General features: G+C 42.3%; 1 protein-coding gene and 1 pseudogene across 5 annotated transcripts in view; both read left to right on the top strand.

Annotated features, from left to right (window-relative positions):
• The first annotated feature begins 806 nt into the window (after nt 1–806).
• On the top strand, nt 807–13,461 carry LOC120045857 (annotated as a pseudogene).
• A 689-nt stretch (nt 13,462–14,150) lies between these two features.
• Nucleotides 14,151–15,089, top strand: part of LOC120046506 (E3 ubiquitin-protein ligase UBR2-like) — a 40,306-nt gene continuing 39,367 nt past the window's right edge. For all 5 annotated transcript variants that reach the window (XM_038991797.1, XM_038991795.1, XM_038991796.1 and 2 more), the window contains exon 1: nt 14,151–14,268. In XM_038991797.1, coding sequence (XP_038847725.1) covers nt 14,185–14,268 — 84 coding nt within the window. In that variant the 5' untranslated portion in view covers nt 14,151–14,184. The remainder of the gene's footprint in view (nt 14,269–15,089) is intronic.

Raw genomic sequence — 15,089 nt, 5'->3', positions numbered from 1 at the left:
TTACAGGCCCTAACCAACAGGTATTAGGTAAACAATATATAAGTAAAGAAATAAAATAAAACTGTAAAATGACAGTGAAAATAACAGTAGCGAGGCTATATACAGGTGGTACCGGTACAGAGTCAATGTGCGGGGGGGCGGCGGTGTCGAGGTAATTGAGGTAATATGTACATGTAGGTATAGTTAAAGTGACTATGCATAGATGATTACTTGCATACTTGGTGATTATATGTACCGTAACAAGCCAAAATGCATCTGCACTGAGCCCACATCAGCTGATAAGAAGCCATAAACATGCACACAGTTTCTTCAACCCCTCTTAACAGTTAATACAAACTCCAACGCTGTTAAACATTAGAAGATAAGACCATTGCTTTGTCAGTGTCATTGCCTGTCAACTCTATGACATAAAGGCTGTTTAGGGTGTTGCAAAACATGCACGTGGGTCAGACATGGGTCAGAATGTACCATATTGTTCAAGTACAGTACTACAGACAGGGAACACTTCTCACTAGTAAACAAACAGCTTGAATGAGAAACAGTGAATAGGCCCGCAGAAGACTTTCCTTTTACCTGCTATCTGCCTAACAACAATCCACTCCTTATCCCTGTGGATCACAAGGCTTTTGCAGGTTCAGAATCTATCGGAATCTACCAACTGCCTGTGTTTTGAGTGAAAGCCTTTGTTTGGAAATAGTCGCTCATTGCAGAGGTACTGTACCTACGCTGGCAGGCTGGTCGTAGTCATATTAATGCTGTGTGGTTAGTTGTTTGCAGAGAGGCCTTGAGGCCTGGAACACAGCAGAATGAGGAGGATGAACCAGGTTAGTGCTCCTGGCCATGACAACCCGGCCATGGAAATGGAGATGACTGATGGAGTGGTCAACCAGGTGAGGAGAAACTAGCACTTTGAAGTTTAATCAATCAGCCTCTCAATGTTGTTATTTGCAGTGGTGTAAAGTACAAAAGTAAAAAAATAGGTTAAAGTACTACATTTTTGGGGTATCTGTACTTTACTATTTATATTTTTGGCAACTTTTACTTTTACTTCACTACATTCCTAAAGAAAATAATGTACTTTTTACTCCATACATTTTCCCTGACACCCAAAAGTACTCATTACATTTTGAATGCTTAGCAGGACAGAAAATGGTCCAATTCACACACATCAAAATATCATCCCTGGTCATCCCTACTGCCTCTGTTCTGGCGGGCTCACTAAACATACCTTCCTTGGTGTCGTCTGAAAAATGGTGGTGATTTGTTGAATATAAGGAATGTTTTATTATTTATACTTTTACTTTTGATACTTAAGTATATTTTAGCAATGACATTTACTTTTGATAGTTAAGTATATTTCAGACCAAATACTTTTAGGCTTTTACTCAAGTCGTATCATACTGGATGACTTTCACATTTACTTGAGTCATTTTCTATTAAGGTATCTTTACTTTTAGTCAAGTATGACAATTGGGTACTTTTTCCACAACTGGTTATTTGTTGATATTTTTTCATTTCTTTCTAGAGTACGTAATCCGACACCCTCTTCTCAACACATTTTCAATCATCGCTACTCAGTTCCAAACTGTATATGATTATAGAGTGGTGTGTTTCTATACTTGCTTTTATTGGGTGATACATTTTAGGATTGGTCATTTGAGTATGCTATGATGCAGTGTGATGTACTGCAGTGTGATGTACTGCAGTGTGATGTACTGCATGTGTGATGTACTGTATGTGTGTCACTGCAGTCTAAACGGCAGCCAGTTGATGGAATTCAGATCTCTAAGACATCGGTGTCGAGTGCTGTCAGGGCGACTGCCCAGTGGGCGTCTTATACCCGCAGCCGCCGGAAACGAGCGTGCCTTCAGTGTGTGAGGAGAAAACCCACAGGTAACATTGCAGACGACACACCAAACTCAGATAGGACTTCAAATACTCAACACTCTTTCAGTGGACACTGGACACCACTGACACACAGAATAACTTACAGTTCAGAATAACTACTCTAACCTCATAACGCCTGCATGCCACAACCAAGTCATTTAACCATTCAACTTCCTGTGCCATTTGCAGTTCTTTCCACGGTGTCTCAGCCCTTTACTTCAAAGAAGTTTCACTCACTCTCTAATCTCAGATTGATATCATACAGTATGATAACCTTTTTTGTTTAAAAGGGAATTCTTTGAGAGCATGTACAAAGGCCCGGTCTGGGATGAGGACATCATAGATGGAGGAGATAGAAGCTTCAACCTCAATAAAAGTCTGCTAGACCATTTCAGAGATCTGGCTTCCAGCAATCAGGACCCTGATGAGGTGAGGGGTGGATGGCATTCCGCCTTTATATTGTAAATTGGGGCTAAAGGTGTAGATTAAGATATAGATTAGATATGGTCTGATTCGTACAATCACTCATCCTGTTTGTTCATAGGTGGACCTTCAGTACCTGAATGATGTGGTCGTAGATGGAGCCGACCCCAACTCAACAGACAGGTTCGGGCAAACTGTCTTACTGAAGTCTTCACACGTGATCAAATGACTCAAATACCTTCTGTTGTGGCAGATCGTTCTCAGCGAAGGCCTCCAGACAGTGTATGTTGGGCTCTTCTACCTGGTTGTAGATCTGGAGGGCGTGGAATGTGTGTCAGGTTTAGGCCAGGACTGTTCAGGTTTTGGTCACTAGATGTCCCCATTGCACCTTTTTTGAACCTTTTGTTTTTTCCTTGCTCTAATTATTGTTTGCACCTGTGTGTCGTTCCCTTGTTGGTATTTAAACCCTGTGTGTTCCTCAGTTCTTTGCTCAGTGTTTGTATGTTAGCACCCAGCCCCAGCCATGCTATGAACTTATTTCTCTTGTTGGATTTTCCAGAGGTACTCTGGTTTTGTTCTTGTTTATTTTTGATTAGTCTTTTGAGGTTTGTTTTTTTCCCTTGCTGTTCTTACCACTTTGTGGATTTTCTTTGTATTTTGGAGGATATCCATTTTTGTCTCTTGGCTTTACTTTTGACGTTGTAGATTTATATTTTTGCCTGAAGATCTTTTACTTTGATTAAACCACCGTCTCTAGTACTGCTGTGTCTGCCTCATCTTCTGGGTTCTGCCGACTTTTAGTGACTGTTTCTCACACCGGGTCCTGACAATGTGGACGTGAGGCGTTTCTTCCTGGAGAGGGGGCTGATGTCCTGCGTCCTGACTCCTACGGGGTCACGCCCCTGCATATTGCTGCAGCTCTAGACTATGTGGAGATGATCCACTTCCTGTTGGAGAGGAAAGGTCAGAAGTCAAACGTGTTTGCCACTTGTTTGTGTGTGCGTGAGTACTTTTAATGTGTACTGTACTGTAGTTCACATATGCATGTCCCATCCCTTCAGCTGACATTGGTGCTAAGACCAACATGGACCATCAGACGCCTCTCCATTACGCAGCTAAGAACGACGCGGTGGGGGCACTCAGGGTGCTGATGCAGTATGGGGCAGACATCGCACAAGACTACAAAAAGAGAACCCCTCTACAATTGGCTGCTAACCTAGGTACTGCTACCCTTACAGATGAAGGATCTTAATTTGAGCCAGTTTGCTACAGCAGAAAAATTATCGTGCAGCAACAAGAAATGGGAATAATTATGTGGATTATAATGAAGGGACATTTCTGTAGGGGCTGATATGTTTTTCATTAGAGCACATCAAGTCTGGAATTTCAAAGTGGAAATTACAAACTTTAGAAGCCTTTTTAAAACTAAAATACACTACAAGTTTTAATTTCCTGCTCTGCAGGAAAAAGCTCAGCAACAAAAGAGTGATCAAATTAAGATCCTACATCTGTACTTGCCTCTGTGTGCACTGTGATTCTGTTAATTTCACATTCAAATACGTTGTTTTAGAATAGAATAAAACAACTTTATTGTCCATCCGTAAATGGAAACGTGCCCTCGACCTCACCTTACAAATAACTACATTGCACATGACACAGTTATACTGTACCTGATCATACTGCTTTTGTGGTGCTCCTGTGTATTCAGACCGGACTGAGGCTGCACGGACGCTAGTGGTCCCGGGGTCCGATGCTGGGGTGATAGACTCTGATGGTCAATTCTGCATCACCGCCATGATTGACAAGATGACCTCAGTGGTAAATAAGGGTTGGATGGTCACGGACCCAATGAGTCACAGTATACACCTCCAATTGTATAGTTAGGCCTGACAATGTGCTAGTTGTTGTGAATTAGTGGGTTCTGTATGTGGTCATCCTATAGCTTTGTTTAGCTCTCTTTGGTCTTGTCAGGCTCATTTGGTGATGAACCAGTTCCATGTGACTGAACGGATGACCAGGCAGCAGTTCTACTACCTCCACCTGCTGGAGCCAGAGCCACCCTGCAAGCAGAATCCACCAGCACAGGGCTCACAAGGTAACCTGTCTAAACAGTTAAAAATAAAAACAGCTCATCTAGACTTTGGGGATTTTTATTTTCTAACTTTTTTATTATCTCTAATTTCTCTTTTCTTGTCTTCCAGAGAGAGTGGGCAGTGAGCCTACATTACCAGTATGTCCTTCTCTTCAAGGCTAAACAGACTAATAAAGTGATAATGGATGAAAACTAAAATGGAAGACTACGTATGAGCCAAATTTGTCAAATGAGTCAACTAATTTGATGATAATTGCTGTATGAATTTTCTCTGAGCAGTTTTTCCTCTCTATCTCACCACATTTGCTGGATCTCATCATGCGGTTCTTAAGCTCATCACTGACAAGTGGAAACTATAGAGAGAGAGAGAGAGAGAGAGAGAGAGAGAGAGAGAGAGAGAGAGAGAGAGAGAGAGAGAGAGAGAGAGAGAGAGAGAGAGAGAGAGAGAGAGAGAGAGAGAGAGAGAGAGAGAGAGAGAGAGAGAGAGAGAGAGAGAGAGAGAGAGAGAGAGAGAGAGAGAGAGAGAGAGAGAGAGAGAGAGAGAGAGAGAGAGAGAGAGAGAGAGAGAGAGAGAGAGAGAGAGAGAGAGAGAGAGAGAGAGAGAGAGAGAGAGAGAGAGAGAGAGAGAGAGAGAGAGAGAGAGAGAGAGAGAGAGAGAGAGAGAGAGAGAGAGAGAGAGAGAGAGAGAGAGACTTTTGCCAGAAGGGAGTGGCAGGTGTGTCGAGACCCCAGATGGGTTTTTTTTTTTACCCCTTTTCTCCCCAATTTCGTGGTATCCAATTAATAGTTAGTCTTGTCTCATCGCTGCAACTCCCGTACGGACTTGGGAGAGGCAAAGGTCGAGAGCCGTGCGTCCTCCGAAACACAACCCAACCAAGCCACACTGCTTCTTGACACAATGCCCACTTCACCCGGAAGCCAGCCGCACCAATGCGTCGGAGGAAACACTGTACACCTGGCGACCGTGTCAGCGTGCACTGTGCCCGGCCCGCCACAGGAGTCACTAGTGCACGATGGGACAAGGACATCCCTGCCGGCAAAACCCTCCCCTAACCCTGACGACGCTGGGCCAATTGTGCGCCGCCCCATGGGTCTCCCAGTCGCGGCCGGCTGCGACAGAGCCTGGACTCGAACCCAGATTCTCTAGTGGCACAGCTAGCACTTCGATGCAGCGCCTTAGACTACTGTTTCACTTGGGAGGCGTACAGCACCTTTTCTCATCCAGTAGAAACACACAGACACACATCTTACTGAAGTTTCTAGACCTGATCTAGGCTTACACAGTTACCCAAATGAAACTTAATTAAGATCTAAGGAGAGTCCCCCTATTGGTAGTATGCCCTTTGTAAGGCTATAGGTTGTTATAATCCCATTAAGAATGTAATGTGCAACTTACAAAGACCCCTGGTGAACGTGTTTGTCTTATACACAATACATCTCATATGGATATGATTTAACTCTGGCCTAGCTGGCAAGCAGGCGATGATATCGATTTTGGCTGTGTCACAGGAACATCTTTGATTGGCCGGTGTACATTCTGCTGATGGCAGTGTTTGGGATCCATGTGGCAGATATCTTCTTGCTGGCAGGCACGCTGCGAGACTAGAGCCTTTGCCTCTTTGCTGTGGTCGTCATTTCCCTCTGGCTCCGGGGGATGAAGCACGTCCACACTGCAACCACTAAATAGATTCCTCTTTTTGGCCCCATTTCTTTACTTGATCTCACTATCCCTTCATTTTAGAGCACCAATCAGGTGGTGGAGATGAATGAGTCTTTACTGCCGAACTTCACCATTCAAGACCGTTCCCTGGTACCCAATGGATCATGGAAGGGAACAAAACAATGGAAAAACATAGCTAAACAGATCACATGGACCGGGTGTTGGGTTCTCATAGCAATGGGTATTGTTCATGGGGTAGCTCAGGTATAATCGTGACACCTGGTCAGTGTCCTCATGGGTACACCTGATGTTCTCAGGTTCCATGACAACAACACATGAATGGGGCGCAACATTGTCTCCACTGTAGCCATGACAAGAAAGGAAATAGAGCTCATAGGCCCCAACATGGTCATGGCCCTCCTGTCCAAAATAGGATACTTTTTTGAAACAGCATGTCTGGATATTTTGAAGTATAAAGTAACCAAATATAATACACATAATACTGATCTTAGAATCATCCACAACACCAATACCACTACCTTTCATCCTCATTTTATACAGGGTTATGATTACTTTCATTGTCATGCTGGGGAAGATTGTGGGGGATGTCCTACGTTTTCTCTTCCTATATGCAGAGATCTTTGTCCCTTATGCATGTGACTTCTGGATTATATTTCGGAGGCAAACCCAATTTGATCAAACAGATACTGTCACACCCTGGCCTCTGTTATATTGATTTTCTTTATTAGTTTAGTTAGGTCAGGGTGTGACATGGGGGATGTTTGTGTGTTTTGTCTAGTTTAGGGTGTGTGTATTGTTTAGGGGGTTGTGTATAGTGTATGGGGTTGTGTTCAGTATAGAGGTTTAGGAAAGTCTATGGTTGCCTGGTTTGGTTCTCAATCAGAGACAGCTGTTTATTGTTGTCTCTGATTGGGAGCCATATTTAAGGCAGCCATAGGCTTTAGGTGATTGTGGGTAATTGTCTATGTCTAAACGTTAGTAGCGTGTGTGTGCACTTTCGTTTTGTAGCGTCACGGTCGTTTGTTGTTTTGTATAGTTTGTAAAAGTGTTTTGTTTCGTGTTCATCTTCGTTATAAATGAAAGGGAAGATGTATTCATATCACGCTGCGACTTGGTCCCCTCTTTCACCAGAAGACGATCGTGACAGATACCCACAAAATGACATAGTATACACTACTGTAGCTGTGCTAGTATGATAAAAAAATACACATAGAGAAATATGTTTACGGTATCTGAGTCTGTGTGAACTGTCCTCCCCGGGTCAGGCGTTAATACCCAGTATACGGACTGTGCCACAGCTGCTCTACAGCCTGTACTGCATCACTCTGGTGGATGAGCACAAGTTTAATGCCATGGTGGAAGTGTACTCTATCATGGCCCACTTCCTCTGTGGCACCTTCCTGGCTCTGTCCTCCATTATGTGTGTCAACCTGTTGATCGCCCTCCTCTCGGATACCTTTCAAAGGTAAGGCCCGATAAAATTATATATATTTAAAAAGATGTAACCAGGCAAGTCAGTTAACTTTTACCGCCTCAGAAACCCGGATCCGGGATCACCCCCCACCCCCCCCACACTGATTAGCATCGCTAGCATAGCGTCACAATTAAATAGTAGCATCTAAATATCATTAAATCACAAGTCCAAGACACCAAATGAAAGATACAGATCTTGTGAATAAAGCCACCATTTCAGATTTTTAAAATGTTTTACAGGGAAGACAAAATATGTAAATCTATTAGCTAACCACGTTAGCAAAAGACACCACTTTTCTAACTCCATCAGTTTCTTACTCCATCAGGTGCTATCACCAATTCGGCCAAATAAAGATATTGATAGCCACTAACCAAGAAAAAACCTCATCAGATGACAGTCTGATAACATATTTATTGTATAGCATAGGTTTTGTTAGAAAAATGTGCATATTTCAGGTATAAATCATAGTTTGCAATTGCAGCCACCATCACAAATCTCCCCAAAGCGACTAGAATTACTACATAGAGCAACGTGTATTACCAATTTACTCATCATAAAACATTTCTTAAAAATACACAGCTCACAGCAATGGATAGACACAGATCTTGTGAATTCAGACAATATTTCAGATTTTCAAAGTGTCTTACAGCGAAAACACAATAAATCGTTATATTAGCATACCACATTTGCAAACGTTACCCGAGCATTGATTCAAGGCAAAATTAGCTATAGCGTTATCATCACCAAAATACATTAATTTTTTCACTAACCTTCTCAGAATTCTTCCGATGACACTCCTGTAACATCATATTACACAATCCATATAGAGTTTGATCGAAAATGTGCATATTTAGCGGCACAAATCGTGCTTACACAATGGAAATAGTGTCCAACTACTCAAGCAATCTGCCCGGCGCCATTTTGAAAATACAACTATTTTTATCGAAAACTATTCATAAACTTGACTAAAAAAATACAGGTTGGACATGAAATGAAAGATGCATTAGTTATTAATGCAACCGCTGAGTTAGATTTTAAAAATTAACGTTACTAGACATACAGTGTGCGTTACAGCCAGACTAGTGCCGCAATAATGGCGTCACTAGTCGCCATTATTGAGTTTACATTTTTCCACATAAAAACGGAATAACATCATAAATAGCTCTTACTTTTCGACGAGCTTCCATCAGAATCTTGGCCAAGTGGTCCTTTGTCCAAAAGAATCGTTGCTTGGTTGTAAAACGTTGCATTCAACTTCTGATATAGCAGCTAACAATAGCTAACAATAGCTATTTTGCCCCAACGTGTCCAAATCCTCAAGACGCAATACTGAGGAAATTCCGAAAAATAGCAATATACTCGCATAATCTGATATAACTCGGTTTAAAATAGCTTCGTTATGATGTTTCTAACACCTATATCGAATTAAATTACAGACGGATACATCTAAGGTTGATAACTGAGCGTTTGAAAATGGCATCCTGAGGTCCTTCTCTGCGCAATGGTCAGCGTCGAAAAGAAGGCGCACCTCACTCCTTGGCCTTTTATAACCTCTGAGAGCTACGTATAAAGCCCATTCCACTTCTCATTGGTTACTGACATCCAGGGGAAGGCGGGTGCAGTTCATGTCGTTCCATAGGATACACACAGACCTTTAAAACTGATCTGAGACCAGAGCTTCGCTCTCAGACCTTCGCAGTACCTGTCATGGATTTCGCTGTAGAAAGAGTTCTGGGTCACCCACAGACATAATTCCAACGGTTTATGAAACTAGAGAGTGTTTTCTATCCAATAGAATTAATAATATGCATATTGTACGAGCAAGAATTGAGTACGAGGCAGTTTAATTTGGCAACACCCAGAAAAAAAAAATGCTAACTGCTCCCCCTATTGACAAAAGGTTATTAAGAACAAATTCTTATTTACAATGACGGTCTAGGAACAGTGGGTTAACTGCCTTGTATCATGGACAGAACGACAGATTCGATCTAGCAATCTTTCGGTTACTGGCCCAACGCTCTAACCACTAGGCTACCTGTCGCCCCAATTTGAAGAGTTAGGGCAGGTATTCCCAAACTGGAGTACGCGCAATGCCGTCGTGGGTACGCCAAATAAAAATGATTCACATTTAAAAAAATTATTATTATAAATTCTTCACATTTTTGAACAGTACATTTGTATTTTCCAACGGGGCTATACATTTGGGTGAGGTTTTTTTCTCGCCTGAGTAGCCTCGTTTCACTGCCAAAAAATAAAATGAACCCATCTAGTGTTCAGCGAAATAACAACACAATGTCAAATACAGGTAGCCTAGTCAAGTAATCAACATCCAATCACATTAACCGTTACTCTCTCACGGGAAACCTTCACTCTTGCGCAGACATTTAGAAACGAAACATGACAATTAGAAAAATAAGCCACAGGAGTTTTTTGAGCGAGAATAAAGATGACTTTCCGAGTAGTAAGACATGTATAAAACCAACAGATTCCATTAATAAGAAAGTGCTAGGAGCGTATTATATGGTGAGCTACCGAGTGGCTAGGACAGGCAAGCCCCATACGATTGTGGAGGACTTAACTCTTCCTGCTGCCGTGGATATGGCTAGGACAATGCTGGGGGAAAAAGCCCAAAAAACGACACAGACAATGCCTTCATCAAACAACACTGTTTCACAACTCATCAGTGACATGGCAGGAGATGTTTTGAAACAATTATTGCGATTTATACAAACCAGTGAATTACAGCTGGATGAGTCAACAGAAGTGGCGGGCCTGGCACAGCTCCTGGTATATGTCCGTTACGTTTATGGGGGGTCAATTAATGAAGGCATCCTCTTCTGCAAACCACTGGAAACCAGGACAATATAAGAGGATATTTTTAAAGTACTGGACAGCTTTGTGACATCAAATGGACTTTGGTGGTCAAGATGTGTTGGTATCTGTACTGATGGAGCAAAAGCCATGACAGGGAGACATAGTGGACTGGTAACGCGCGTGCAAGCAGTTGGTCCCGACGTCACTTGGGTACACTGCAGCATCCACCGAGAGGCTCTTGCTGCTAAGGGAATGCCTGACAGCTTGAAAGACGTTTTGGACACTACAGTGAAAATTGTTAATTTGTTATAGCAAGGCCCCAGAACTCTTGTGTATTTTCTGCATTATGCAATGATATGGGCAGTGACCATGTAACGTTTTAACAACATACAGAAGTGCCCAGGTTATCAAGGGGCAAAGAATTGACACATTTAAAAAAATTGAGAGATGAGCTTAAAGTTTTCTTTACTGACCATCATTTTCACTTGTCTGACCGCTTGTATGATAACGAGTTGGCCTATCTGGGTGATGTTTTTTCTCACCTGAATGATCGGAATCCATGATTACAGGGACTCTCCTCAACTATATTCAATGTGCGGGACAAAATTGAGGCTATGATTAAGAAGTTGGATCTCTTTTCTGTTTGCATTAACAACGACAACACACAGGTCTTTCCATCATTGTATGATTTTTTGTGTGCAAATTAACTCAAGCTTACGCACAATGTCAAATGTGATATAGTGAAGCACCTGAGTGAGCTGGGTGCGCAATCACTCAGGTACTTTCCCGAAACGGACGACACAAACAACTGGATTCGTTATCCCTTTCATGCCCTGCCTCCAGTCCATTTACCGATATCTGAACAAGAGAGCCTCATTGAAAATGCAACAAGCGATTCTGTGAAAATCAAATTTAATCAGAAGCCACTCCCAGTTTTATGGATAAGGCTGCGCTCAGAGTTTTTTGCCTTGGCAAATCGCGCTGTTAAGACACTGATGCCCTTTGCAACCACGTACCTATGTGAGAGTGGATTCTTGGCCCTCACTAGCAAGAAAACGAAATACAGGCACAGCCTGTGTGCGGAATATTATTTAAGACTGAGACTCTCTCTAATACAACCCAACATTGCAGAGTTATGTGCATCCTTTCAAGCACACCCTTCTCATTAACCTGTGGTGAGTTATTCACCATTTTTGATGAACAAATAAGGTTTTATATGTAAGATGGCTAAATAAAGAGCAAAATTATTGATTATTATTGTATTATTATTTGTGCCCTGGTCCTATAAGAACTCTTTGTCACTTCCCACGAGCCAGGTTGTGACAAACTCACACTCATTCTTATGTTTAATAAATGTATTGCGTAGTGTGTGTGTGTGGCAGGCTTACAATGATGGCAAAAAAACAACATTTGAGAGTGCGCTGACCCTGGTGTTAGAGGGGGTACGCAGCTGCAGGTTGAATGTTTGAAGGGGTACGGGACTATAAAAAGTTTGGGAACCACTGAGCTAGGGGATCTGTGTGCATATCAGTGTGTGTATAAGCCTTTACAGCTTACACTCGTGTACTCACTCAAGAACTGTATATTGTTTGTCTTCATCAGGTATCAGTGTTTGTCCCATTCTCAACAAACCAACATATCACTCAGTATGCATCTGTCACTCTCAGCATCAGTATGAATGAGTGTATCGCACTCACTGTGTGTACGAATCTCTTCTGTCAGGGTGTATGACAATGCACTGGCAAATGCAGTGATGCAGCAAGCAGCCATTATCCTGCAGGTGGAGGAATCCATGCCCCGTCTCTGCCGTTACTTTGATGACCACCACATCCACCGCTTCTGTGCCCCGCTTGGGGAGCTTTACGACGATGACATCAGAACTGACCCAAAGCGGCGCGCAGAGATGAAGACGATCACCGCTCAGATCAAGGTGACGGAATGGGACATTCATCTTTAACACCTGCATTTTGAACTGTACGTCTGTATACAGTACTGTATAGCTGTGTCTGCCTGTGGGTGGTTAAGCTCAGGGAGGGAGAGTGCTTGTTTCTCTTACACATGCTTTTTTACTTGTTTTCGACACTTCAGGAGACCCTAGATGAGTTCCTGGAGATGCAAAATGAAGTGAATCGCTCCGAACAAGGAAGATCTGGTGATAGTGACAGGGGCTCAGGGTAGGCACAGCACTGCCTCTCTTTTACCTGAATTTAAGAGTACGACGCAACTTTGCTGTATTGTGGAATATTTCCAGGCATGTGTCAAGATCTCTCTCATCCTGACTCTCCTAGGGGGAGGCGCTTCTCATCTCCTGTGCAGGGGGAACACCTGCAGACTCTTCAGAGGCTCCAGATGGACGAGACCCAGCAGAGCCAGGACCTCAGTGCCCTGAGGGCAGACATGAAGATCCTGCAGGCCCTGATCCACCAACAGATCCAGTCTCAGACCAGCTCATGTCAGTACTAGGTTGACACTAAGACAGACCAAATAACTAGTCTAGTGTAGTCTGACTGGGTCAAAGACTAAACAAAGAGTGAAGTCCATTCAAAACCTGAGAGAGTGCATATATAGATTGAGAGCTAAAATCAGAGTCTTTTCACATGATGATGTAATTCGTACTGACGTCGTTTAAATAAGAGAAGGCCTACCATAGAAATATAATCTATGGAGTTTACTCTTTGACCCAGTCAAACTACACTACATTAGTTCTATTTAGGCCTACTATGATAACCTGTCTCTGTGCCTGTTTCTTCTGTGTATCTCTGTGCTAGAGTATATGTTTCACAGTCTCCTGTCTTTCCATAGCTGATAGATTACATTATTGTGTCTCTGTGCAGGCGTGGGCTGTGGTGTGAAGGCAGCAGAAAGCACTGTGTCAGAGACTGTTGAAGCTCCACCATATAGGTGAGGTATCAGTGGTTTATGCATCTTGATTTTCTGTAATGTCTCTTTGTCGTAAGCCTGTAATTGCATAGTGCACTCTGCAGATGGTCACAGTGTGTCTAAGAAGTCTGTCTAATTTGACCTGTTTACTTTGAACTCACAAGTGTTGTACTCTCCAGTCCTCCAGGGCCTCAACAGGCTGACTCTTGATGCTGAAGATGACTGTAACCATAGAGACTGTACCAGCACCAGCAACCAGAGATACATGACCAGAAAATAAGGATGAAGCCTTCTAACTAACATCTACATGACTACAACACGTGCATTATTAATGCTATTTAGCCTATTTATTTGACTTAGTTGTCCCAGATCCTTATAACCTGCATTCTCATCTAAATATAAGGCTTTGCGTTTTCAAGAGTGAATCAAGAGCCACCCATTTAGTTGTAATTTTACTGATCTGCTTGGAATATGAAGCTGGCTTTAAATGTGACTTAGCAATGATCCACTAATGTCTGGCAGTCTGTCTATACAATCTCAACATTATTATTGTACAGTGTAAATAAATCTATTCCACATATGCCCTTTTGCAATGACTTTATGGAGAATGTCACTACAATTATCATCAGCCTAATCATTATCATCATCATCATCAACAACATCATCACCAACAGCATCATCATCCTCAACATCATCAGCATTATTAATATGTTGAACTATTCTGATTTTACAACTACAGCGTGTCTTATGTCCCCAGTGCATCTTTGAAACAAGTAACTTAGGTTGGCTTTCCCTGACCCTGTTGTGTAAGCGTTGATCCTGCACAGCCTCTCATTTCCCATTAGTCAGCTTAAAAGTTTCCCCACTCTCTCGCTCGCAATACGAAGTAACGGCTGATATCCGATTTCTTCCGCACTGGGAGAGGGAGTGAAGATGGCGGCGGCCGAATCTGATCGTGAAGTACCTTCTGCTCTGTGTACTGAATTCCTGAATTTCTCTGTCAAAGACACAGCTTCGGTAAGCGACAGTTGTTATATGTGTATATATTTAATGTGATTGTTCTTATCGAAGGGATCAGAGCGCACCAATTTCATCGCTAATATTTATTTCTCTATTTTTCCATCTCGACTTGTTTTTCTTCTATGCGATGATGGCAATACGGGAACTTGGCTAACGCTTACTAGCTAGCTAACGTTAGCTATCCTTCTAGAAAATTGTATTTCAGCTAATATATGGCACTGCATTAACGTAAGAATGATTAGATGTGATAATATTCCAGATATTTTATATTGAGAGATGTGTCCAGGATTATTTAAAAACATATGTACTTTAGCTAGCTCCCGGTAACTAGCTAGTGTTTTATTTCTTAGATAGCGAACAGCTAGCTGTTCACTTGGCAGACAAAACAATATTAATTTGCTCGTCTCTGCGTACGAGCTGTTGCTGCTGCTTCTGTTGCTGTTGCTGCTACTGCTGCTGCTGCTTCTGTTGCTGCTACTGCTGCTGCTGCTTCTGTTGCTGTTGTTGTTGCTGCTGTTAACGCCATAGCTAGCACAGCAGTAGCTATCCTGGCAAACTTGCTAATCAAAACCCCGTAACATGGTTGGGCGATATATATTTTTTAAATGTATGACTGTATTTGCCGTCATTTTAACTATTGTTTTAAATAATAAAAGCTCAAAATATGCATAAGTTATAAATATGAGTAGTTCGAGACTCTACTCTAGTGTGGCAACACACACATTACGTGATTTCAATGGGGCTTTCGCCATTCTGATTGTTTTATACTGTTCAATCTAACTTCAACCAAAAACAAATTGTCAGCCTTTTCATCCATT

This window comes from Salvelinus namaycush, chromosome 4 (assembly GCF_016432855.1).
Source record: "Salvelinus namaycush isolate Seneca chromosome 4, SaNama_1.0, whole genome shotgun sequence".
Lineage (NCBI taxonomy): Eukaryota > Metazoa > Chordata > Actinopteri > Salmoniformes > Salmonidae > Salvelinus > Salvelinus namaycush.
This window is presented reverse-complemented; position numbering and strand designations above follow the sequence as displayed.